At 43.3% G+C, this 24,845-nt stretch overlaps 1 protein-coding gene across 1 annotated transcript in view; it reads right to left on the reverse strand.

Annotated features, from left to right (window-relative positions):
* Nucleotides 1–24,845, reverse strand: part of LOC125461424 (transcriptional repressor CTCF-like) — a 176,808-nt gene that overhangs the window by 126,847 nt on the left and 25,116 nt on the right. The window contains exon 2 of the mRNA XM_059652880.1: nt 2,033–2,450. Within this exon, the coding sequence (XP_059508863.1) occupies nt 2,033–2,320 (288 nt within the window). The 5' untranslated portion in view covers nt 2,321–2,450. The remainder of the gene's footprint in view (nt 1–2,032; nt 2,451–24,845) is intronic.

The following is a 24,845-nucleotide window of genomic DNA, read 5'->3' on the forward strand; positions in this document are numbered from 1 at the left end:
GGGCCTTGTACTACAATCACTGTAACCGAACCAGCTGCATTTCATAAGAGACCAATGTCGAAGTTGTACCCATAAACTGTAAGGCCTGCCCGATATAGCATACCTGAGGTCTTGAGCAAACCTAAGAGTTGGAGTCCAGATCGAATTTTGTTAGAAACTGATTCTGAAATCACTGATAATGACCACGCCAGTGCCAACCACCATTAGAATCATTTCATTTAACAAGACATTTATTTTAATTAGATCTGATTTGGATCTTGCTAAGCAATTTAACTGTTCCAACCCAGACGTAGGTGGACTTTTCAGGATACGAACTCTCCTGGATACCAGCCGATGAGTTATCTTACTCAATTTGGGTCTAATAGGACCTTTTACTGTCTCAAATCTGCATTCTGGCAACAACTACAATGGCTTTCCAGCCTAGATCCTAAAGTGATAAGTCCTGAGTAAGGCTATACAATTGCCTGTACACAATGCTGTTCCCCAAGCTCAGAAGGATTGGCAAGTATATTCACTTTCATCAGAGTACTCTGCAACTCATATGCTCCACTTTCTGCATTTTCCAAAGATAAAGCCAGTTGTAGTGCTTGTTTGAAGTCCAGTTGGGCTTCAGCTAGTAGGCACTTTTGCATGGTTACATCATTAATCCCACATACCAACCCGTCTTTACATATCTCATTAAAGGATAAACCAAACTTGTGTCGCTGCCAGTCAACCTAACCTTGTTAAAAATCATGGCATGGTTTCTCCTGTTCTTGAGTGAGGAAAAAAGCAATACCATCTCAAAATTAGAGGAGGCTTGGGGGGTCATAATATTCCTTAACTGAATCTGTCAACTCTTAGAAGGTTTTAATATCTGGTGCCTCAGGGAAAGACAGGCTCCAAATAACAGAAAAAGCTGCAGGTCCACAGGCTGGCAGGAGAATGAATCATGTCTTTTCATCTGCCCAGAAAAAAAGTAATACATTCATTCCACATACTGGGTCCAGACTTCAATGACAGGATTGAATGAGTCAAGTTTCCCAAGCAATAGTATGATGGAAGAAATGCTTATCGCAACTTAAAGATAACAATGCAAACGGCTTTCTTCAGGAGCATGCTTTACTCTTGTTGCCACTGAAATAACTTTACAGAAGCCAGTATCCCCTCACGAAGTCACATTTATTTACATGTAGCGTGTCCCTTACTGTGGCACAGCCTCATCAGAGTCAGCACCCAGGGTCAGAATCTCCAGTATTCCTCTTTTTATCCATCAGCCAGAGCTCCCTGATTGGACCAGATTAATAGCCTCAAGCTCATATTCTATGACCTCCAGCTGACTGACCTCATTATAATCACAATGCAATCAACCAGCGATATCCTGGAATATCACAGACCTATCAATGTCGCATTAGGCTGATTTGGTTCAGAACTTGCTGTCAATGGCATGTCACCTGACAAATCAATTCCAAACAAATCAAACCTATCTTCTCCATTGAAGGTAGATAGCCTTTCATAAAGACAGATTATGTTGGAACACACAGGGCAGCAATATCTGTGGGGAGGGAAACTAGAGTTTTAATGTTTCAGGTCAACAACTTTTAGCTTCAGACAGTCATTAGTTAACGCTGGGGTTGAACCAGCAGCAGGGACCAAAAGGTTTTCGTTAGTAGCATTGTAAACAGCAAAACTCACCTCACAGATGAACGCTTTGCTGCCATGTTCCTAAGCACAGTACGAACAAACATACTACCTTATCTAGATGAATCTTAACCTGCTTCTGTTAGGGTTAGGTAGGACCGGATTTTCCATGACTGCCTGGGCTTCTCTCAGTCTACCTGTGCATTAACCTTGGTGGAAATCCTTGAGGAAAACATAGTCTGTTATTCCCTGTTTATCTGTTGCATGAGTAAAACTCAACAAAGCTTGGTGGCTTGCAGCTTAACTTGAAGAGTAAATGCATAGCTATTATCTATCTGAAATTTAAAAAAAGGATTTTAAAAAGACATTAAGTAATAATGGCCCCCTTTTCAATAACTACCTAACTTCATACCTTAAAAACTTGTACTCCTTCAGGGAGTGGAAGAGTGTGCATGATCTCACCCTCACCAACCAACGCCTGTCTCAGCCCATTTGGAATCATTTCAATTCCTTGTTGGTTCATTGTCAAGTTGACCTCAGTCAGGCTGGGCTGGATGTGTTCATCCATGTTGACTACCTGCAATGTGATAATGCGCATTTTGTCAGAAACTCCCCGCTCCACAGCATATTCCATGATGTCTTCGTCTGACTTTGCCAAAAACACAGTTGTATTGTAGGGAAAAATTTCACTTTCCATCATTCTTTCCAAATTGTTGCTTGCACTTTTTTCGTGTTTCTTCTACAGTCTGCAACCTCATTGTTCTCGACGCCTGTAGGGTACTTTCATGTTATTAAACGTTTCCAATTCAGAGGCTCACTGACATGGTTGCCTGTTTGAAAAGTGAAGCAAATTTTACAAACTTATTGAATATTTTCTCTAATCCAATAGAACTTTAATGTAATGATATTCCAAAAGTACTCAATTGACTGTATGGATTTTAGAACATCATGAATTCCTGAAAGGCAGTATATAAATGTAATTTTTTATGGGTCATATTTTCTTCATGTAGGAGAATTTTCACACCCCATGTACATTCCCACTGCCATGCAAAACAATTACAACCGATGAATTCCAAGTAGCTGAATGTGTTGCTTTTAACTAACACAGTCTTAAAGATGTTCTTACAAAGATATTTAAAATTCTGGACATCAACAATTTGCAATACAACAATTAGCAGCTTTAGCAAGGTAGTCTGGCACTTTGGGATATTTCCCAATATCTTTCAAACATACAGGAATTGGACAGAAGGCAATTTCAATTGAGTTTCTAAGAGAAATTTTTTCCAGAGATGTATTTTCTGCGCACACGCAGCACCCAGCAATTGTCAGTGATTGACATTTTAGCGTTGAAAACTGAAAAGATTTTAACACAATGTGAAAAGGCCCTTCAACTCATTGTGCCAAATCCAGTCATCTAGCATCTATCTGTTCTAAGATAGCAAGAATTGCAGATGCTGGAGTCAGAGATAAGCCAGGCAGCATCAGAGGAACAGGAAAGCTGAAGAAGGGTCCTGACCTGAAACATCAGCTTTCCTGTTCCTCTGATGTTACCTGGCCCGCTGTATTCCTCCAGCTCCATACTTTGTTATCTCTATCCGTTCTAATCCTATTTTCTAGCACTTGGCCTGCAGTTTTGTATACAATGGTGTTTCAAGCTCACATCTAAATACTTACGTGTGTTGAGGGCTCCTGCTTGTACCACCTCTTTAGGTAAAAGTTCCCTCTGGTGGAAATTTTTCTCTAAAAATCTGCTTATCTTAAAACTGTGCCACTAGTGATGGACTCTTCAATGAAGGGGAAAAGCCCCATTTATGCACCTCATAATGCTTTACACTTCAAATAGGTGCCCTGCTTAGCATGGTCTGCTCCAAGTAAAACAACCACCCCATCTACTCTCTATTCATGAGTGAATCTTTCCAAACCCAGGCAGCGTCCTGGTCATTTTCCTCTGCACCCTCTACAATGCAATCACATCCTTCCTATAATGTGGCAACCACAGTAGCACACAGTACTCCAACTGTTGCTTAAATAATGTTGTGTTCTTCCACCATAACCTGCTTGTATTCAGTGCCTTGACTCATAAAGGCAAGTATCCCATATATCTTCTTATCCACCTTATCAACCTGTCCTGCTGCCTTCAAGGATCTTTGGACATTCACACCAAGATCCTTCTGGTCATCTGTATGTCCTATGATCCTAACATTCAATGCGTTGTCCTTTGCTTTTCAGTAGTCTTCCCAAAATACATAACCTCACACTTTTCGTGATTAAGTTCCATTTGCCATCATTCCGCCCATTCTTATTATCCTGTAGTCTAAGGTTTTCTTCTTTACTATGTACACCAGCTTTTTCATTATCTGCAAACTTACACATCATGGCATCTACATAATGTTTTGTTCAATAACATACACCTCAAACAGCAAGGGAGCCAGCACCAAACTCTGTAGTATGCCACTGAACACAAGTTTCCAGTCACAAAAGCAACCTTTGGCCATCACCCTCTTCCTCCTATCACTAAGCTAATTTTGGATCCAATGTGCCAAATTGCCTTGGATACCATGGGTTCTTAGCTTCTTAACCAGTCTGCTGTGCAAGACCTTGTCAAAAGCTTTACTGATGTCCATGTAGACCATATCAACTGCATGATCCTCATCTACACAGCTAGTTGCCTTCTCAATTATAATCGATCAAATTTGTTACATATGATCTTCCCTGAAAAAGCCATGCTGACTACCATATAATCATATGGGAGGCCCATCGGCCTGTCAAGTCTGTACCACAAAAAGTATGGTACTACCTACACAAATTTCACATTCCCACTCTAGGCCCATGGCCCTAAATTTTATGTCACTTCAATTGTTCATCCATGTACATTTTATAGGTTATGAGGTTACTACTTTAATTACCCTCCCAGGCAATGCATTCCATACGCCACCAACCTCTTAGCAAAAACCATTTTTCTCTAATCCACTCTAATTTCCTGCCTTTCACATTAAACTTGTTACTGACCCTTCGTAGCTAAAATTTCAATCACAGGCAACATCCTGCTGAATCTCTTTTGCACCCCCTCCAGTGCAAATGCACCCTTCCTTTAGTGCTGTAACTGGAACTACACTCAGTACTCCAGCTGTGGTCTAACCAGAGCGCATACCTCACACTTTTCAGGGTTAAATTTTTAACCTGATCTGCCCAAATGACTATTCCATTTATGTTCTCCTATAAGATTACACCTTCTTCCTCAGTGTCAGTCACCTGGTCAATCATTGTGTGGTCCCTCACATAGTCGTCTACATCATTTATAAATGAACAATAACAGACCCAGCATCCATCCCTCTGGTACACCACTGGAGAATGACTATCCTTGATTAATGCTAGACTGGGTGCAGATTAATTTTCCCTCAGATTTTTTCCAAGTTTCCCTGTCACTGATGTTAGATCATTGACCAATGGTTTACTTGTTTATTTCTACCACTCAGCTTGAATAATGGTACCATATTAACTGTCTTCCAATCCTGTGGCACATCTCCTATTGCCAGAGAGGATTTAAAAATTAACATCAGAGCCTCTGCAATCTTCTGCCTTGCTTCCCACAGCAGCCTGTGATATATGACATCCGATTCAGGGAATACATCCACTTACAAACCTTCAAAAACCATTAAAACCTCAGTCTTCTCAATGCTAATTTCTGCAATTATATCACAGCCCCCTTCCCTTATTGCTATACCTAGAGTGTCCTTCTCTATAGTGAATACAAATGCAAAATACTCATTTAAAACCTTAGCTGTGTGTTCCAGCTCCACATATAGATTACCATCTTGGTCCATGACAATACTTACTCTTTCCCAGGTCATTCTCTTGCCTCTTACTACCTATAAAATATCTTCGGATTTTACTTCATGTTACCCCACCCCCATCTTTCTGTTCATGTCTCCTCTTCACTTTCCTAATTTCTGTAAGTAACCACACAGACTAACTACACTCCTCTCAGGCATCTACTGTCCTGAGCTCTCAGTACCAAACATACCTTGTTTACCTTATGCAATCCTGCACATGCCTTGACATCGAGGACTTCTGATCCAAACCTTCACCTTTATGGGAACATGCCATCCCTGCACTCAATGTCACCCTTCTGAATGTCTCCCATTACGCCCATGGGCATTTTCTTGCATGTTTCTGTTCTCAGCCCACTTTGACCAGATCCTTTCATATCTTATTAAAATCGTTTTCCTCCAATTCATAAACTTCATTTCCAGCCCATCTTTGTTCTTATTCATAACTACTTTAAATCTTACTGCATCAAGGTCATTGGTAGGATTCCAAGCCAGAAAATAGAACATTAGCCTGGGCTTTTGGAATACTAACCCAGGGCAGTGCTAATATCACTGGGCATCTGGTCAGAATAGAAAATTAGACTGAGAACAAGAAGCACAGATTTAAAGTAACTGTCAAAATCATCACTGAAGGCATAAGGAAAAAATCTTTGCGCTCAGCTAATGGTTGGGATGAAGAATGCAGAGTACAATGGGAGACAGGTCCAAATGAAGTTTTAAAAACTACTTGGGAGCTTTTGAAAAGTAAGAACACGTGGCTGGAAAGAGCACTAGACAAATGCTTGCTCTGGGAGAGCCACTGCAGATGTTATATGCTGAAGGTCCACATTCCGTGCAAACAATTCTGTAACTACGTTGGTCTCCCTTAAATGATTGCAGGGCTTTAACGATGTTGCCCATTCCTTCGTTCAAAATTGCAGAGCTGTCTGGTTCTGCAGCCTCCCTCGCCTAATTTCTAAAATGCAAGGGCACTTTGCAAATTTATGAATTTCACTGGCTTTGTGCGCCTCTGACCTACCCAGAGGAAGGCCAGTACCTACCTGCCAAAGTAAACCCAATTCACATCATGTTGCCAGTGATTGCTACTTCGGATGGGGATGGGGGAAGGCGAGCGCTCAATCCTGACAATGCACTCAGTAAATCATGGGGTGGAGAGAAGAGGAGAGACGCCCCGATGTATGATGCTGAGGAAGGCGTGGGACCATCTCACAGGAGAATGTTCCTCTCGGCCACCAGGCCCGCACATGCGCCGTTACCACCCGCCGCGCCCGGCAGCAGGCGGGAAAGCAACAAAATGGCGGCAGCGCGCAGGCGCGGCTCGTTGCCATGGCCACCCAGCAGAAAGGCCCAGAGCAGCACCAAAACTGTGAATGACAACGATGCCTCAGCAGGGTAACAATTCATCTTCTTTTTAGAAAGGGGCAGTCTGATATGTTCATTTGTAACCTGAAATGTTACGAATTGCTTATTTTAAAATGGGCTAAAAGGCCTTCTGTACTGCAAATTCTACTTACTTTGTACTGTTGTGGTAGTCATGTTTCATGTTTAAGGATATTAATATTTCTCTGATTTTGACAGTTGTGCACCTGTATTGATTCATAAAAGAAGACATTTATTTGGAATTTTACATTTAATTAATGTGATCATGGAATCCCTGCAGAGTGGAAGCAGGCCATTCAGCCATCGAGTCCACACTGACCTTCCAAAGAGCATCCCACCCAGCCCTACTCACCCAACCCTATCTTTGTAACCCCATGGTTATGGCTAATCTACCTAGCCTGCATATCCCTGGACACTATGGGCAATTTAGCATGGCCAATCCACTTAAACTGCACATATTTTGGACATCTTTGATCCTATAAGTTTTGACATCAGATAGACCATGAGTTTTTCAGCATCCTATGCTTAGCACCCATTACTTGAAGGTTAAAAACCAAAGACAGTTTATGTAAAATGTAAGTATAATGTATGGGGCAATTACAGTAGTGAATAAAAGCTAAAATTTGATATTTTGCTTAATGGCACAGAGAAGGTTAAAGGGTGAATCTAATAAAGATTTTCAAAATTATGAACTGTGTGGGAAAGTACAAAATAAGTAATTAATTTCATCAGTAACAATGGAACATGGATTTAATATTTACACTCAAGGAGTGGCAGAAGTTAAAAATTCTAACTAATTACAGGGAAATGAATGAGTTAATATCATGCACGAAACATTTCTTTAAACATGCTGAAGTATACTTTTAACTGGTACACAAAAATAATCTCAGCCATGAAAAAGAATTGGAAAATCAAAAAGTAAGTGTTCTTATTCTGATTGCCAAATTCAGTTAAGTAGACTAATCATTTCTGCATGCACATTGCCAAACAGGCCCGTGGATTTTGGATAGCCAGGTGTAGATCTGGATGAACACAGCAGGTCAAGCAGCATCAGAGGAGCAGGAAAGCTGACGTTTCGGGCCTAGACCTTCGTGGATTTTGCACCCTTCATTTCTAGCAGTAAACTCTCAACAGTACCAATTGCTCACTTGACTAAACGTTCGTACAACTGCTTGAGGCTTCTTTCTAACCCCTTTTAAATACTCAACTCCACTCCTTACTTTCTCAGTTTATTCATATCTGCTCTGTTGAGTTGTTCACTTCATATACTTAGAAGATTATTACATTTTTTAACCATGTCTTTAAACTTCAGGTAAAAATGGAAGAGGTCATGTGACCAGTGTTAACAACTGCTAACAGCAAGCTTGGGTAGTTTGATTGTTTGAGATTAAATGTGTAGTTTTGCAAGAAAGAAAGTACAAGATGTTTATGCTTGGAAACAGAAGTGTTTGTGCTTGGTCAGTCACCAGGAATTCTGCAGCAAGGAACTCCCCTAATGTCTTTCTACCATCAACAATGTACAAGTCGGGAGAATGGTGAACACTGTTTAATTGCCTGGATGGGTGCAGTCCAAACAATACTCAGGAAAGTCGACATCTTCCCTGACAAAACACCCACTGGATTGACACCCTATCCATCAACAACATTCACTCCCTTCACCACCAAATCATAGCGTGTACCATCTACAAGATGAATCATAGAATCACTACAGTGTGGAAACAAACCCATCAGGCCTACACTGACTCTGAAGAACTTCCCACCCAGATCACTGCACCACCGTATTCCTGTAACCCTGCGTTTCTTATGGCTAATCCACCTAGCCAGCACCTCCCTGGACAGCATGGGCAATTTAGCATGGCCAATCACCTAACCTGCACATCTTTGGACTGTGGGAGGAAACTGGAGCACCCAGAGGAAACCCACACAGGCACAGTGAGAAAGTGCAAACTCCATGCAGGTGGTTGCCCATGGCTAGAATCGAACTAGGGTCCCTGGTGCGCTGAGGCAGCAGAGCTAACCACTGAGCCACTGTGCTGCCTATACCACCAAGTCACCCATACTATTGTACCAACTCACCAAAGCTTCTTTCATGGTATTTTCCAAACCTATAATTTCTACCAGCAGAAGGTGAAGGGCAACAGATTTATGGGTACATCACCACTTGCATGTTTCTCCTCGAGCCACATACCATCCAACTCTAATGTTGCAAATGCCTTGGTTCGAGAAGGAAGGAAGACAGGAAACTAGCGGTCAGTTAGCTGATGCCTGTCATGGAGAAGGAGTTAGAATCAACAGTAACTGAGGTTATAGCAAGGCACTTAAAAAATTCAAGGTAATTGAGAAAAATCAGCCTATTTGAGTGAAGGGAAAGTCATGTTTAACCACTTCATTGTAGTTCTTAGGAGCAACAAGTTCTGTGGATAAAAGAAGAGCTCATTGCTGCTCTGTAGGGACCTGTTGTGGGACAGTGGTAGTATCCTTACTCCTGAACCGAGAAACCCAGGTTCAAGACCATCTGCTCCAGAGGTGTGCACTAACATCTTTGAACAGGTTGATTAGAAAAATAGATTGATGCACTTTGTTCGCGATTCTAGAAAACAGTTGACTTGATGCCACATGAAAGGTTATAATACAACATAAAAGCACTTGGAGTGTGTATGTGGGGGGAATGGGACAACACAATGACATGGATAGAAGAAGATTGGCTGGTAGAAATCAGAGAACATAGATAAGCATTTAGCCTACTCAAAAAGGGAAAGGAAGTATTTGTCAAGGCTAGGAGGCTGGTAGCACAGAAAGCAAGGATGGAATACAAGGAGATTCAGAAGAAACTTAAGCAAAGAGTCAGGAGGTCTAAAAGGGGTCATAATGAGGGGTCATTGGCCAACAGGATTAAGGAAAATCCCAAGGCATTTCATATATATATAAAAAGCATGAGGGTAGCCAGGGAGAGGGTTGGCCCACTCAATGACAGGGAAGGGAATTTATGTGTGGAGCCAGAGGAAGTGGGCGAGGTATTCAATGAGTACATTGCATCAGTATTCACCATAGAGAAGCTCTTGGTGGATGATGAGCCTGGGGAAGGGTGTGTAGGCATTGTGGGCCGTGGTGAGATCAAAAAGGAGGAAGTATTGGGGATATTGAAAAACATTAAAGTAGCTATGTCCCAGAGCCTGATGGGATATACCCCAGAATACTGCGAGAGGCAAGGGAAGAATTGCTGGGGCCTTGAGGGAGATCTTTGTATCCTCCCTGTCGACAGGAGAGGTCCCAGAGGATTGGAGAATTGCCAGTGTTGTTCCTTATTTTAAGAAGGGTGGCAGGGATAATCCAGCCAATTACAGGCTAGTGAGCCTTATGTCAGTGGCAGGGGAATTATTAGGGAGGATTTTTCGAGACAGGATGTACTCCCACTTGGAAATAAGTGAGCGTATTAGCGAGAGGCAACTTGGTTTTGTGAAGGGGAGATCTTGTCTCACTAACTTGATTGATTTTTATGAGGAAGTGAAAAAGATGATCGATGAGGGTGGGCAGAGGATTTTTTTTTAGATAGAGTTCCAACAGTGTGGAAACAGGCCCTTCTGCCCAACAAGTCCACACCGACCCTCGGAGTATCCCGCCCAGACTTATCCCACTATAACCCACCTAATCTACACATCCCTGGAAACTATGGGCAATTGACCATGACCAATCCACCTAACCTGCACATCTATGGATTGCAGAAGGAAACCCACACAGACACAGGGAGGACATGCAAACTCCACACTGACAGTCACCCGAGAGTGGAATTGAACCTGGGTCCCTGGCGTTGTGAGGCAGCAGTGCTCACCACCAAGCGACCATGCTACCCCACTGCCGCACTGAGCCACCATGCAGCCCAGATGTATATGTTGTCTACATGGACATCAGTTAGCCCTTTGACAAGGTCCCTCATGGCAGACTGATAGGGACGGTAAAATCACACGGGGTTAGAGGTGAGATGCAGGGTGGATAAAAAACTGGCTCGGTCGTAGAAGACAGAGGGTAGCAGTGGAAGGATGTGTTTCTGAATGGATGGCTATGACTAGTGGCATTCCTCAGGGATCAGCGTTGGGACCTTTGCTATTTGTAATATAAATAAATGATTTGGAGAAAAATATAACTGGATTGTTTACTAAGTTTGCAGATGACACAAAGGTTGGTGGAATTGTGGATAGCAATGAGGACCATCAGAGGATGCAGCAGGACATAGATCCGTTGGTGACTTGGGCAGATGGAGTTTAATCTGGAAAAACTTGAGGTAATGCATTTTGTAAGGTCAAACCCAGATGGAAGATCTACATAAATGGCAGAACCCAAAAGAGTACAGATAGGCAGAGGGATCTGGGTGTACAGGTACGCAGGTCAGTGAAAGTGGAAAAGGTAGTCAACAAGGCACGTGGCATGCTTGCCTTCAATGGCCGGGGCATTGAATTTAAAAATTGGCAGGTAATGTTGCAGCTTTATAGAACGTTAGTTAGGCCACATTTGGAATATTGTGTTCCATTCTGGACACCACACTACCAGAAGGATATGGTGACTTTGGAAAGGGTTCGGAAAAGATTTACCAGGATGTTGAATAGTATGTAGGGCATTAGCTATGAGGAGAGGTTGGAGAAACTTGAATTGTTCTCACTAGAACAAAGGAGGTTGAGGGTCAATCTGATAGAGGTCTACAAGATTATGAAGGGCATGGACATAGTGGACATCAGAAGCTTTTTCTCAGGGAGAAAGAGTCAGTTACTAGGGAGCATATGTTTAAAGTGCGAGGGGCAAGGTTTAAAAGTGATATGTGAGGCAAATTTTTTACACAGAGGATGGTGGGTGCCTGGAACTTGCTGATGGAGACGTAGTGGAAGCAGATATGATAGTGACTTTTAAAGGGCATCTTGACAAATATATGAATAGGATGGGAGTAGAGGGATCCAGTTCCCAGAAGGGTAGGGGGTTTTAGTTGTAATGGGCAGCATGACGGTGCAGGCTTGGAGGACCGAAGGGCCTGTTCCTGTGCTGTAATTTTCTTTGTTCTAAATGAGTCTTTTTCTGTACCAAGATATGATGAGTGGGGACCTGCAGGGGTCCACTGGTACCTCAGCATTTTACAATTTATGTCACTGTCACAAGTGACAGGAGCGAAAGCATGGAAGCTAAATCTGTTAGTTAGTTCAGTTGGCTGGATGGCTGGTTTATGACGCAGAGTGATGCCCACAGCTTAGGTTTAATTCCCACACTGACAGAGGTTACTATGAAGGTCTCTCCTTCCCAATCTCCATCCTCACCTGGTTAAACCACTGCCAGTTGTCTCGCTGTCTAATGACAGGGAAACCTTACAACCTGGTAGGACTGTGATGATTTTTCATGGTTTAATTACACAGGGCATTGGTGAATCCATTTCTTGAATGAGGAAAAGTTTGAATAGGCTAAGCTTCACAGGAGTTTAGAAGATTAGGGGGTGACTTAATTGAAATGACTAAGATCCTGAATGATCTTAATGGGGTGCACGTGAAAAGGATGTTTTGTCTTATTGGTGAGTCCAAAACTAGGGATGTTGTTTTACAATTAGGGGTCACGTTTTCAGGACAGAGATCAGGAGCCGTTTTTTTGAGGGTTGAAATTTTCCATCTAATAAGGTGGAAAAGATGGAAGTACAGAATATTTTAAAGGTATAGGTAGGTAGATTCATGTGCCTCCAGCCACTCCGCACTGGCCCTCAGCCACTCCAATGATGTCACTATAATTAGTGTGGAGTTAAAATAAGATTTGCTTGGCTTTAGCTGGTAGGAGAAGTCTCTAGTTATAATCTGATCATGACAAACAGTTGTGGTATTAGTAATTATCAGACCAAGAAAGGAAAAGAAAGAAGGAAACTGTTAAGAGCTAAGTGTCATTTTTGATTGATTTTGGGTAAATTGAATGTCTGCCTTTTAAAATTCATTCTTGACATTCCTGGCTGTTTCAGTATTCATCGCGTATCAATAGTTTCACCTTGAGAAGGGAGTGGTGAACTGCTTTTTTGAACCAGTGCAGCTCATTTGGAGCAGGTACACCCACCATGCTGTTACAGAGCTCCAGAGTTTTGACCCAGTGACACTTTAGAAACAGCAATATTGTTCTAAGTCAGAATTGCAGATTGGTGGAAGGGAACTTGTAGGTGGTAGTGTTCTTATGTTCTTATATATCTGCTGCCCTTGTCCTTCTAGATAGCAGTGGTCAAGTATTTGGAAGGTACTGTCTAAGGAGCCTTAGTAAATTTCTGAAGTTCATCTTATTGGTGGAAGTAGTGAATGTTTGTGATGTGGTGCCAGTCAAGTGGGCTGCTTTGTCCTCAGTTGCATTGAGCTTCTTGAGTGGAGTTGGAGCTGCATTCATACAGGTGAATGGGGAGTATTCCATCACTTGTTTTTAATTGTAGAGTGAGTGATATGGCAGGCTATGAGACTACAGACTGCGTTCGAGTACAATTCTGCTGCTTCCAATAGCCCAAAGCACTTTATAGATACCCAACTTGAGTTGCTAGATCTGTTTGAAATCTATCCAATATACCATGGGATAGTGCCACATAACATGTTGTACCATAGACGAGAATACAGGACTTCACTGTGCATTACATGTGAAAACATTCACTTCTACTGATACATTCATGGTCAAGTGGATCTGCAGCAGCAGATTAGTGAGGATGAAGTCAGGTATGCTTTTTCCCTCTTGTTGATTCCTTCACCATTTTCCACCGATCCAATCTAGCAACTATGACCTTCAGAGATCGACCAACATCATCAGTAGTGGTGCTATTGAGCCGCTTCTGCTGATGAACATTGGAGCCTCCCAAATAGGGTAAATTCTGTGCCATGCCACCCTCAGTATTTCTTCTTCCATGTGGTATTTAAGATGGAGTACTGTTTGATCAGCTGAGGAAAGGGGGCATGGAGGTGTGGGAAGGTGTATGTAGCAACAGGCAGGAGATTTTCTTGCCCATGTTTTACCTGGTGACATGAGACTTCATGGGGTTCAGAGTCAATATTGAGGACCCCAGGACAACTCCCTCTTGACTTTAATATTGTGCCCCCACCTCTGCCCTGCCGCCAGTGTTGCCTGGGACATTGTTTATTGGATATGATTCTGTAAATATGACTGTGTCAGGCTGTTGCTTGACTACTCTATGAGCTAGCTCTCCCAGTTTTGGCAGTAACCTTTCAAATGTTGGCAAAGAGGACAGAGTCAACAGGATTCAGTTTGCCATTGTCATTTCCAACGTCTAGAGTGATACCAGATGAATCATCCAATTTCATTACTTACATTGAGGTTTTTACCTGTTGATACAACTGAATGGCTTGTTAGGTGATTTCGAAGGCATTTTAGAGTCAGGCACATATTGTGGTTCTGGTGTCATGTAGGCCAGAGCAAGCAATGTGGGATTGTCAGACAGGCTCGTGTTGTGCTGCACTTGAATGTACTGGAAGCTACATACATTAATACACTCCCCAGGGTCCTGCTCCTTACAGACGGAAAGAAGATGTGCATCGACTGGTTCACTTCTCAGGGGAAAGTCCTGACCAATCAGTCAACCAGGCACATAGAACATAGAACATTACAGCACAGTACAGGCCCTTCGGCCCTCGATGTTGTGCCGACCTGTCATACCGATCTCAGGCCCATCTAACCTACACTACTCCATGTACGTCCATATGCTTGTCCAATGACGACTTAAATGTACCTAAAGTTGGCGAATCTACTACCGTTGCATATTCCCCTTCCTTCCCTTGTCTGCCTTCCGCAGAGACTGTTCCCCCGGGACATCCTGGTCCGCACACATTCTTCACCTCCAACAACTCCCACGGCCCTACAGCACCTTCTCCTGTAACTGGTGAAGGTGCAACACCTGCCCATTTACCTTCTCCTTCCCCAGAATCCAAGGGCCCAAACATACCTTCCAGGTGAAGCGACACTTGACCCACACTTCCTAGAATCTAGTTTACTGCATTCGCTGCTCAGAATGTGGTCTCCTCTACATTGGGGAAATGAAGCGTAGATTGGGTGGCTGCTTTGCAGAACACCTACGTTCAGCTCACAAAAAAGACCCTGAACTACCTGTTGCCTGCCACTTTAATGCACCACTCTGTTCCCTGGCCAACACCTCTGTCTCTGGTTTGCTGCAGTGTTCCAGTGAAGCTCAACACAAGCTGGTACTCATATTCCGCTTGGGAACCCTGCAGCCCAATGGTATCAATGTGGACATCACAAGCTTCAAAATCTCCCCTTCCCCCACTGCATCCCAAAACCAGCCCAGTTCGTTCCCTCCCCCCACTGCATCACACAACCAGCCCAGTTCGTCCCCTCCACCCACTGCATCCCAAAACCAGCCCAGCCTGCCTCTGCTTCCCTAACCTGTTCTTCCTCTCACCCATCCCTTCCTCCCACCTCAGGCTGCACCTCCATTTCCTACCTACCACCTCATCCCGCCTCCTTGACCTGTCCATCTTCCCTGGACTGACCTATCCCCTCCCTACCTCCTCACCTATACTCTCCTCTCCACCTATCTTCTCTTCTCTCCATCTTCAGTCCGCCTCCCCCTCTCTCCCTATTTATTCCAGTTCCCTCTCCCCATCCCCCTCTCTGATGAAGGGTCTAGGCCCGAAACGTCAGCTTTTGTGCTCCTGAGATGCTGCTGGGCCTGCTGTGTTCATCCAGCCTCACATTTTATTATCCTGGTAGAGCAACACCTCATTTTCCGCATGGGAACCCTGCAGCCCTCAGACTCAACATCGAGTGCACTGATTTTAGGGCCTAAAATGTTATATGTCCCAGCCCCCTCCCCCACACACCAGGCCTTGTTATCACATAGCCTGCCATTACACACTACCTGTTGTTAGTCACTAATAGTCCCCATTAATGACTGTTCACCCCTCCCAGCCAGATCCTTATCCACTCCTTTGTCCAACTGTCTTTCTGTCTCTTTGGGCTCTATCCTATTGTTTACTCCCTACCACACCGTCCCTCACTATTTTCTGCATATAAACTGATGTTTCCCAGCGACCATCAGTTCTGAGGAAGGGTCACCAGACCCAAAACATTAACTCTGATTTTTTTTTTCTTCACAGATGCTGCTAGACCTGCTGAATTGTTCCAGCAACTTTGTTTTTATTCCTGATTTGCAGCATCCGCAGTTCTTTCAGTTTTTAGTCAACCTTCCTGGTTTGAGAACTAAACAAAACCTGGCAGTTAAGACTCAATCACCATTATCTGCTGCGTTCTCCATGGCAGCACCTCTACCAACAAGAATCCTTTTGCCAATCGACCAGCATTATTCTGTCATGCAACAGAAATGTCAGTTTTTCCTTTCATCAGTATTTTTGCAAATTTTTTTTCCAAGTGCCAAGTGAACAGCTTCCACAAAATAGAAGTCTTTTATCAGCAATAGTCAAATTCTGTTCTACCAAATGACTATTCGTATAAGTTATTAATTATCTATGGTGATCCTAAGAAAATTGACTTTCTATATATATATATATATATATATATATGAACTCTGAAATGTCACCATCTGCTATAGTGAGATTCGAACCTTTGTTTCCAGCCTGGAATTCTAGATTATTTGTCCATTGGTATTCCAACTTGCATTTGCTGCCATTCATAAACATACCAGTATTCTGCATACAATAAGATCTGGAAACATTTAGGTTTGGGCTGTTAAGTGGTAAATAATACACAATTTACAGGCTTCAGGAATCTAACTCTTAACCTCTGACATTGTGTGGAGGTGCTGGTGTTGGCCTAGAATGGACAGGTTCAGAAGCCAGATGGCACCAGGTTATAGCCCAAGTTCACATGACAGAGGGACAATGCTATGAAAGCTTGTGATTTCAAATAAACCTGTTTTGCTCTAACCTGGTGTTGTCTGACTTCTGCCCCTGACATTGAACAGTGTTGTTTAAGAGACCCATCACATAGGTTGGAATTTCTGAGTCACAGATCTCCTGACTGACCCAAGCCTTTCCTGCATATGCAGACTGAAAGTCTTTGGGCCTTATCAAATTTTGTATTAGTAAACTCCTGACTTTGACTTACCAAAGCATTTCCTCCGTGAGCAAAATTTAAGTCAGAGTCAGGAGTTTACTATTGCAAGATTTAACAAGGCCCAAAGACTACGTACACATTAGGGAAACAATAACACCTTCAAAATACAACTATTTTGCATCCAACCACATAATGTAATCAGTTGAAAATTATTTTTAAGCAACCTGTTTGGGCCGAGTCCAGCAGCGCCAGCTGAGTGAGCAAGCAGGCTGATTCCTAGAGTGGTCACAGAGTGGGCCGGAGCAGCAGCAGAGCAAGTCCCGGGCAAAGGCCGGCATGTGGAGGCTGCATGGCCTCATGTTCTAGGGCCAACAGACACGGATTCGTGTTGGAGAAGGACTAGAAGTTAAGTACTTACGGCCACTTCTGTTACCATTCTGGATTTATCAAACTGTTCCCATGCTAACCTATATTTTTCTACTCTGTAACAATATTTAAAGCATCTGCACCTAGGTATTCTGTACCTAAGATAGTGCAGAGAGGCAACGTTACAAATTTTCACTGCACTCGTTCAAGTACACGTGACAATAAAGGCAGTCCTGATTCTAAAGGTTACTCAACCGAACAAAGTTGTGTGAATGACCATCACAGAGGATTTGCAATTGTACAAAATAATAATGTGAACCAACTTTACATTTACCCATTGTTAGAAGTTGTCATGCATAGAAACCAGGCCCAAACAGGTTGGCTTGACTGAGACAGACTTAAATTCAAGCACTTGAAAGGGTTCGGAAAAGATTTACAAGGATGTTGCCAGGATTGGAAGGTTTGAGCTATAGGGAGAGGCTGAATAGGCTGGGGTTAGTTTCCCTGGAGTGTTGGAGGCTCAGGAGTGACCCTGTAGAAGTTTATAAAATCATGAAGGGCATGAAAAGGATAAATAAGCAAGGTCTTTTCCACCTGGAGGGGACATCTAAAACTGGAGGACATAGGTTTAAAGTAAGTGGGGAAAGATTTAAAAAGGAGCCAAAAGGCATCTTTTTCATGCAGATGGTGGTGCATGGAGATGCAGTACATCTCCATGACTCTATCAGTCTATTCGATCAACACTTATTGTTGTCCTTAGTTAGAAAGCCATTTAGCTGAGATACTGGAGTACTGCTGACAACCATTGAACTGTACAAGGTTATCACCTTGTGTAGGTGGAGGTTTGATTTCCTTCTTACACTATTCTTTGAATATATTTTGGATTCATCACTCAGGAATCGCATTTTTGTATTAGGTTGATAGCTACCATTGAAAAGTCAGATTATCACCATTCAAATGGTGGAAGAACTATTCCAAATCATCTCAAAGATGCCCTGTTACAGAGGAGAACAACAGATACGTGTCAAAGCATTAAAATCAATTGCAACCTTTTGCCTAGTTCTTTGCACCAGAAAAGAAGCTGTTTATGGAATTATTCATTCTGACCTCATTCTGAGTACATGAATAACGCAGTATTCCAAACCTGTTTTCAGTCACTTTGCTATCCTGTTTTGCAAAAATGTAATTATTAACCAGTTTCCTTGTTAATGTCTTATTTATTTGCTTTTCCACGTGGGCCTGTTTTCAATCACAACCAATATTGCTGAGTTTTTGTAAAATCACTTTTGTTCCTCATATAGATTACATTGCTTAAAAAATCAGGTGTAGGTACCATTTATAATGATAAGAAGTTGAATTAATTTCTTGACTCAACTACTACTATTGCCTGAGCTAGTCTATTAGATGCTGCATTTTTCTGGGCAAAAGTGACCAAATATTTTATTGACCCAAATCACTGTTTCTGGGGACTCTTTTTTTTTGACTGTCAGTGCTCCATCTCTGACTGATATTGATATGAACAACCTATCTGTCTGAAAGGGTTATCTATACTGTTAGGTTTATCAACTTTAGAACTCTATAGCGGTGTTTAACAAATTACATACATTTTCTGGAAGTCTAGCAGATTTATCCTTTTTGTCAAGTTAACCATACGGCAACAAAGTTTGGTGACTGTTTATTCTAGGATAGATAGCAGCCTTCGTCAGCCTTCCTGCTCCTCTGATGCTGCTTGGCCTGCTGTGTTCATCCAGCTTTACACCTTGTTATCTCAGATTCTCCAGCATCTGCAGTTCCTACTACCTCTAGATAGCATGGAGGAATGCTTTCATATCCCAGTACGAGACCTAATGCCCAAGTCTCTATATTGCTGGTTCAATTCTTAACCCTAGTGGTACTGTTAATTTGCAAGATGCCATGCAAAATGACAGCCATCATCTGTACCCATACTTGTCACACTTGCCTAGATACCCCTTTGTCCCTGTTTAATTTGAATATCTATCCTGTTTCATCCACATGTGAATGCATTCTGACACTTTCACCAGGAAGATTGATGCTTGTGGAGCAGGATGAATTCCATTGCACCTGTCCCATCATCTTGCACAGCTGAAACCAGGCCTTCTAGATCCAAAGCTGTTCAAAAGTGTCTGCAAGAGCTTCTGTTCTGGAGTCTCCAATAGTAAGCCAGGCTCTCTTAGCTGTACGGCAACTACTGGGATAACACTGCATAAGAACAAACATTTGCAAGATAGGAACTACGGGAATGCTTGATTTGTTGAGTTTTATGTGAGCAGTTGGATGTTTTATTGGATAACATTGGGATGTAATGGTTTTGGTAGCTTTTATTTGTAGGTAAGGACGACATGGTGGTGTGTAACAGAAGGCTGGAATGTGGGGCTGATTGTACGATGACGATTTTATGTTGAATTTGCAGGCAATTGAAATGATAATGAATAGGCAGGCAGGTACTGCTGGGTACCTCCTCCCTATCTCCTCACTTTTCTTTTCCTGTATCCTTTCTCCTCCTTTCCCCTTGAATTATGCCCACATGGAAATCAAGTTGCAGAGGACATAGCAGACCACAACAGAATGAGATTGCTCTGTTGAAAACTGAGGGCCTCATTTCTTTTCCAATTCATTTTGTGGGATGTGGGCATCACTGACTAGCCAGGATTTCTTGCCCGTCCCTAGTTGCCCTTGAGAAAGTGGTGGTGAGCTGCCTTCTTGAACCACTGCAGTCCTCCTGCTATAGGTTGACCCACTATACTATTAGGGAGGGAATTCCAGAATTTTGACCCAGTGACAATGAAGGAACGATGATATATTTCCAAACCAGGATGGTGATTGACTTGGAGGGGAACTTGGAGTTTGTGGTGTTCCCATATGTCTGCTGCCCTTGTCCTTCCAAATGGAAGTGGTCATGGGTTTGGAACGTGCTGTCTGAGGATCTTTGGAGAATTTCTGCAGTGTATCTTGTACATAGTACACACTGCTTCTGCTACTGAGCGTCTGTGGTGGACGGAGTGGATGCTTGTGGATGTGATGCCAATCAATTGGGCTGCTTTGTCCTGGATGGTGTCAAGCTTCTTGAGTGTTGTTGGGGCTGCGCTCATCCAGGCAAGTGGGGAGTATTCCATCACACTCCTGATTTATGCCCTGCAGCTGTTGAACAGGCTTTGAGGAGTCAGGAGGTGAATTACTCACCACAGTATTCCCAGCTTCTGGCCACTCTTGTACCCACTGTGTTCATGTGGTGACTCCAGTTGAGTTTTTGGTCAATGATAACACCCAGGATCTTGATAGTGGGGGATTCAGTGATGCTAATCACCATCCTATAAAGCAATCAATTCAGAAACATTTCTTCAGTACCCGAAGATCTGTTTCTCATTACATGCATGATTGCCACATGTAGTTGGGTTGCTGAGCAGAGTCATTAGTCAGGTATAAAGTAGTTGCCCTTTTGTCACAGTAGAAACCCTAATCTGGTTTGCTGAAAGATTATTGGAACAGCTGACTAGGACAGAGGATGTTTAGGGATCTAGCTGTTCTCGACAATGAATTGTTGTGTTTGGATAATTCACTTCCCAGAATGAAATCCAGTTTGATAGATCAAAATTCGATTTCTTTCTAATTTAACATTTTGGACTGAACTTACATTTCACCAAATATGATGCAGATTTGTTTTTAATGATAAAACAGATGTTTTTGATAACTACCATCGAAATCATGAAAACAACCATTGAAATGCCAGATCCACAACATTCAAATAGTAGAAGAGCTATTCCAAATTATTTCAAAGATGTCCTGATAACGTGGAGAACAATGGATACATCTAAAAGCATTGGAATCAATTGTAACAGCAGCCGCGGCCTTCTTCTTTTCAGTGGCAGCAGTGCAAGCCAGACAGCTGACGGGAAGGTAAGGTTGTTTTTTCCCCTGTACAAAAACTTGGTGCACAGCAGCGGCCCTGTTGTTTTCAGCGGCAGGTGTGTGGGGAGAACGCAGCTCAGGAAGGAACTGATATATGTGGGCATTGGCTAAACGCGAAATGCTACACGTGTAGTGTCTCCCACCCGCCCTCTTCCTCTAAGCAAAAAAAGAGACTGTGTGGAGGGTGGGTAAGATAAAGCTTTTTTTAAAATTATTGTTCTGGAAATCTAGAGTGGAGGGAATGGAAGCTAGGGCAGTAGCATGCTCCTCTTGCAGGATGTGGGAGGTAAGGGTCACTGCTGGTGTCCACTCTGACTTCACCTGCGAGAATTGGGGTGGGAACCTGAGCTGTATACCGGAGGTGAGAGTTGATGCAGGTGAGCAAGAGGTAGACCAGCTAGTGGGAAGGATTTTCTTGGGAAGGGACCAAGGGATCAGTTCAAGTGTGTTTGCTTTAACGCAAGGAGTATCAGGAATAAAAGTGATGAACTATCAGTACCTGGTGCTATGATGTTGTGGCCATAACAGAGACATGGGTCTCTCAGGGGCAGGAATTGTTGCTGGATGTTCCAGCGTTTAGAACATTTAAAAAGAATAGGGAGGGGGGAGAAAGAGGAGGGGGTGTAGCACTACTAATCAGAGAGGGTATCACAGCTACAGAAGCTTCCATTGTCGAGGAAGATCTGCCTACCGAGTCAGTGTGGGTGGAAATTAGGAACAGCAAGGGAGTAGTCACCTCGTTAGGGGTTTACTACGGGCCCCCCAATAGCAGCAGGGAGATTAAAGAAAGCATAGGTCAGCAGATTTTGGAAAAGTGTGGACGTAGTAGGGTTGTTGTAATGGGTGACTTTAACTTTCCTAATATTGATTGGAACCTCCTTCGATCAGAAGATTTGAATGGAGCTGTTTTTGTAAGGTGTGTTCAGGAGGGTTTCCTAACTCAGTACGTTGACAGGCCGATGAGGGGAGAGGCCATTCTAGACTTGGTGCTCAGAAACGAGCCGGGGCAGGTATCAGATCTTGTGGTGGGAGAGCATTTTGGTGATAGTGACCATAACTGTCTCACATTCTACATAGCTATGGAGAAGGAGAGGATTAGGCTAAGTGGGAGGATATTTAATTGGGGAAGAGGAAACTATGACGCGATTAGACATGAGTTAGGAAGCATGGACTGGGAGCAATTGTTCCATGGTAAGGGCACTATAGACATGTGGAGACTGTTTAAGGAACAGTTATTGCGAGTGATGAGTAAATATGTCCCTCTGAGACAGGCAAGAATGGGTAAGATAAAGGAACCTTGGATGACGAGAGCGGTGGAGCTTCTCGTGAAAAGGAAGAAGGGAGCTTACATAACGTGGAGGAAGCTAGGGTCAAGTTCAGCTCGAGAGGATTACACGCAGGCGAGGAAGGAGCTCAAAAATGATCTGAGGAGAGCCAGGAGGGGGCACGAGAAAGGCTTGGCAGAACGAATTAGGGAAAACACAAAGGCATTTTACACTTACGTGAGGAATAAGAGAATGGTCAAAGAAAGAGTAGGGCCGATCAGGGATAGCATAGGGAACTTGTGTGTGGAGCCTGAGGAGGTAGGGGAAGCCCTAAATGAGTTTTTTGCTTCTGTCTTTACGAAAGAAACGAACTTTGTAGTGAATGAAACCTTTGAAGAGCAGGTGTGCATGCTAGAATGGATAGAGATAGAGGAAGCTGATGTGCTGAAAATTTTGTCAAATATTAAGATTGACAAGTCGCCAGTCCCGGACCAGATTTATCCTCGGATGCTTTGGGAAGCGAGAAATGCAATTGCTTCGCCACTTGCGAGGATCTTTGCATCCTCTCTCTACTGGAGTTGTACCTGAGGACTGGAGAGAGGCAAATGTAATTCCTCTCTTCAAGAAAGGAAATAGGGAAATCCTTGGCAATTACAGACCAGTAAGTCTCACGTCTGTCGTCTGCAAGGTGTTAGAAAGCATTCTGAGGGATAGGATTTATGGCCATCTGGAAGAGCATGGCTTGATTAAATGCAGTCAACAAGGCTTTGTGAGGGGCAGGTCATGCCTCACAAACCTTATCGAGTTCTTTGAGGATGTGACTAGAAAAGTTGATGAGGGTCGAGCTGTGGATGTGGTGTATATGGAGTTCAGTAAGGCATTTGATAAGGTTCCCCATGGTAGGCTCATTCAGAAGGTCAGGAGGAATGGGATACAGGGGAACTTAGCTGTCTGGATACAGAATTGGCTGGCCAACAGAAGACAGCGAGTGGTAGTAGAAGGAAAATATTCTGCCTGGAAGTCGGTGAGTGGTGTTCCACAGGGCTCTGTCCTTGGGCCTCTACTGTTTGTAATTTTTATTAATGACTTGGATGAGGGGATTGAAGGATGGGTTAGCAAGTTTGCAGACGACACAAAGGTTGGAGGTGTCGTTGACAGTATAGAGAGCTGTTGTAGGCTGCAGTGGGACATTAACAGGATGCAGAGACAGGCTGAGAGGTGGCAGATGGAGTTCAACCTGGATAAATGCGAGGTGATGCATTTTGGAAGGTTGAATTTGAAAGCTGAGTACAGGATTAAGGATAGGATTCTTGGCAGTGTGGACGAACAGAGGGATCTTGGTGTGCAGATACATAGATCCCTTAAAATGGCCACCCAAGAGGACAGGGTTGTTAAGAAAGCATATGGTGTTTTGGCTTTCATTAACAGGGGGATTGAGTTTAAGAGTCGTGAGATCTTGTTGCAGCTCCATAAAACTTTGGTTAGACCGCACTTCGAATACTGCATCCAGTTCTGGTCACCCTATTATCGGAAAGATGTGGATGCTTTGGAGAGGGTTCAGAGGAGGTTTACCACAATGCTGCCTGGACTGGAGGGCTTTTCTTATGAAGAGAGGTTGACTGAGCTCGGACTTTTTTCATTGGAGAAAAGGAGGAGGAGTGGGGACCTAATTGAGGTACACAAGATAATGAGAGGCATAGATAGAGTTGATAGCCAGAGACTATTTCCCAGGGCAGAAATGGCTAACACAAGGGGTCATAGTTTTAAGCTGGTTGGAGGAAAGTATAGAGCGGATGTCAGAGGCGGGTTCTTTACACAGAGAGTTGAGAGCATGGAATGCGTTGCCAGCAGCAGTTGTGGAAGCAAGGTCATTGGGGTCATTTAAGAGACGACTAGACATGCATATGGTCACAGAAATTTGAGGGTGCATACATGAGGATCAATGGTCGGCACAACATCGTGGGCTGAAGGGCCTGTTCTGTGCTGTACTGTTCTATGTTCTAATTGCACCCAACTCCATCTCCTCAAAAACCACGTTAGGGAACTGGAGCTGGAGCCGGATGAACTCCGGATCATTCAGGAGGCTGAGGGGTGATAGAGAGGAGTTATAAGGAGGTGGTCACACCCAGGTACAGGAAAAATGTAACTGGGTGACTGTCAGGAAGGGGAAAGGGAAGAGGCAGACAGTGCAGGGATCCCCGTTGGCCGTTCTCCTCAATAATAAGTATACCGTTTTGGATATTGTTGGGGTAGGAGTGAGGGTTGGAATCTACCAGGGGAAGGCCACAGTGGAGAGGTCTCTGGCACTGTGCCTGGCCGTGTGGCACAGAGGGAAAGGGGAAGAATAGGAGAGCAATTGTAGTCGGGAATTCAACAGTAAGAGGCACAGAGGGGTGGTTCTGTGGACAGGAACAAGATGAATGGATGG

Source organism: Stegostoma tigrinum, chromosome 19 (assembly GCF_030684315.1).
Source record: "Stegostoma tigrinum isolate sSteTig4 chromosome 19, sSteTig4.hap1, whole genome shotgun sequence".
NCBI classification, from domain to species: Eukaryota; Metazoa; Chordata; class Chondrichthyes; order Orectolobiformes; family Stegostomatidae; genus Stegostoma; species Stegostoma tigrinum.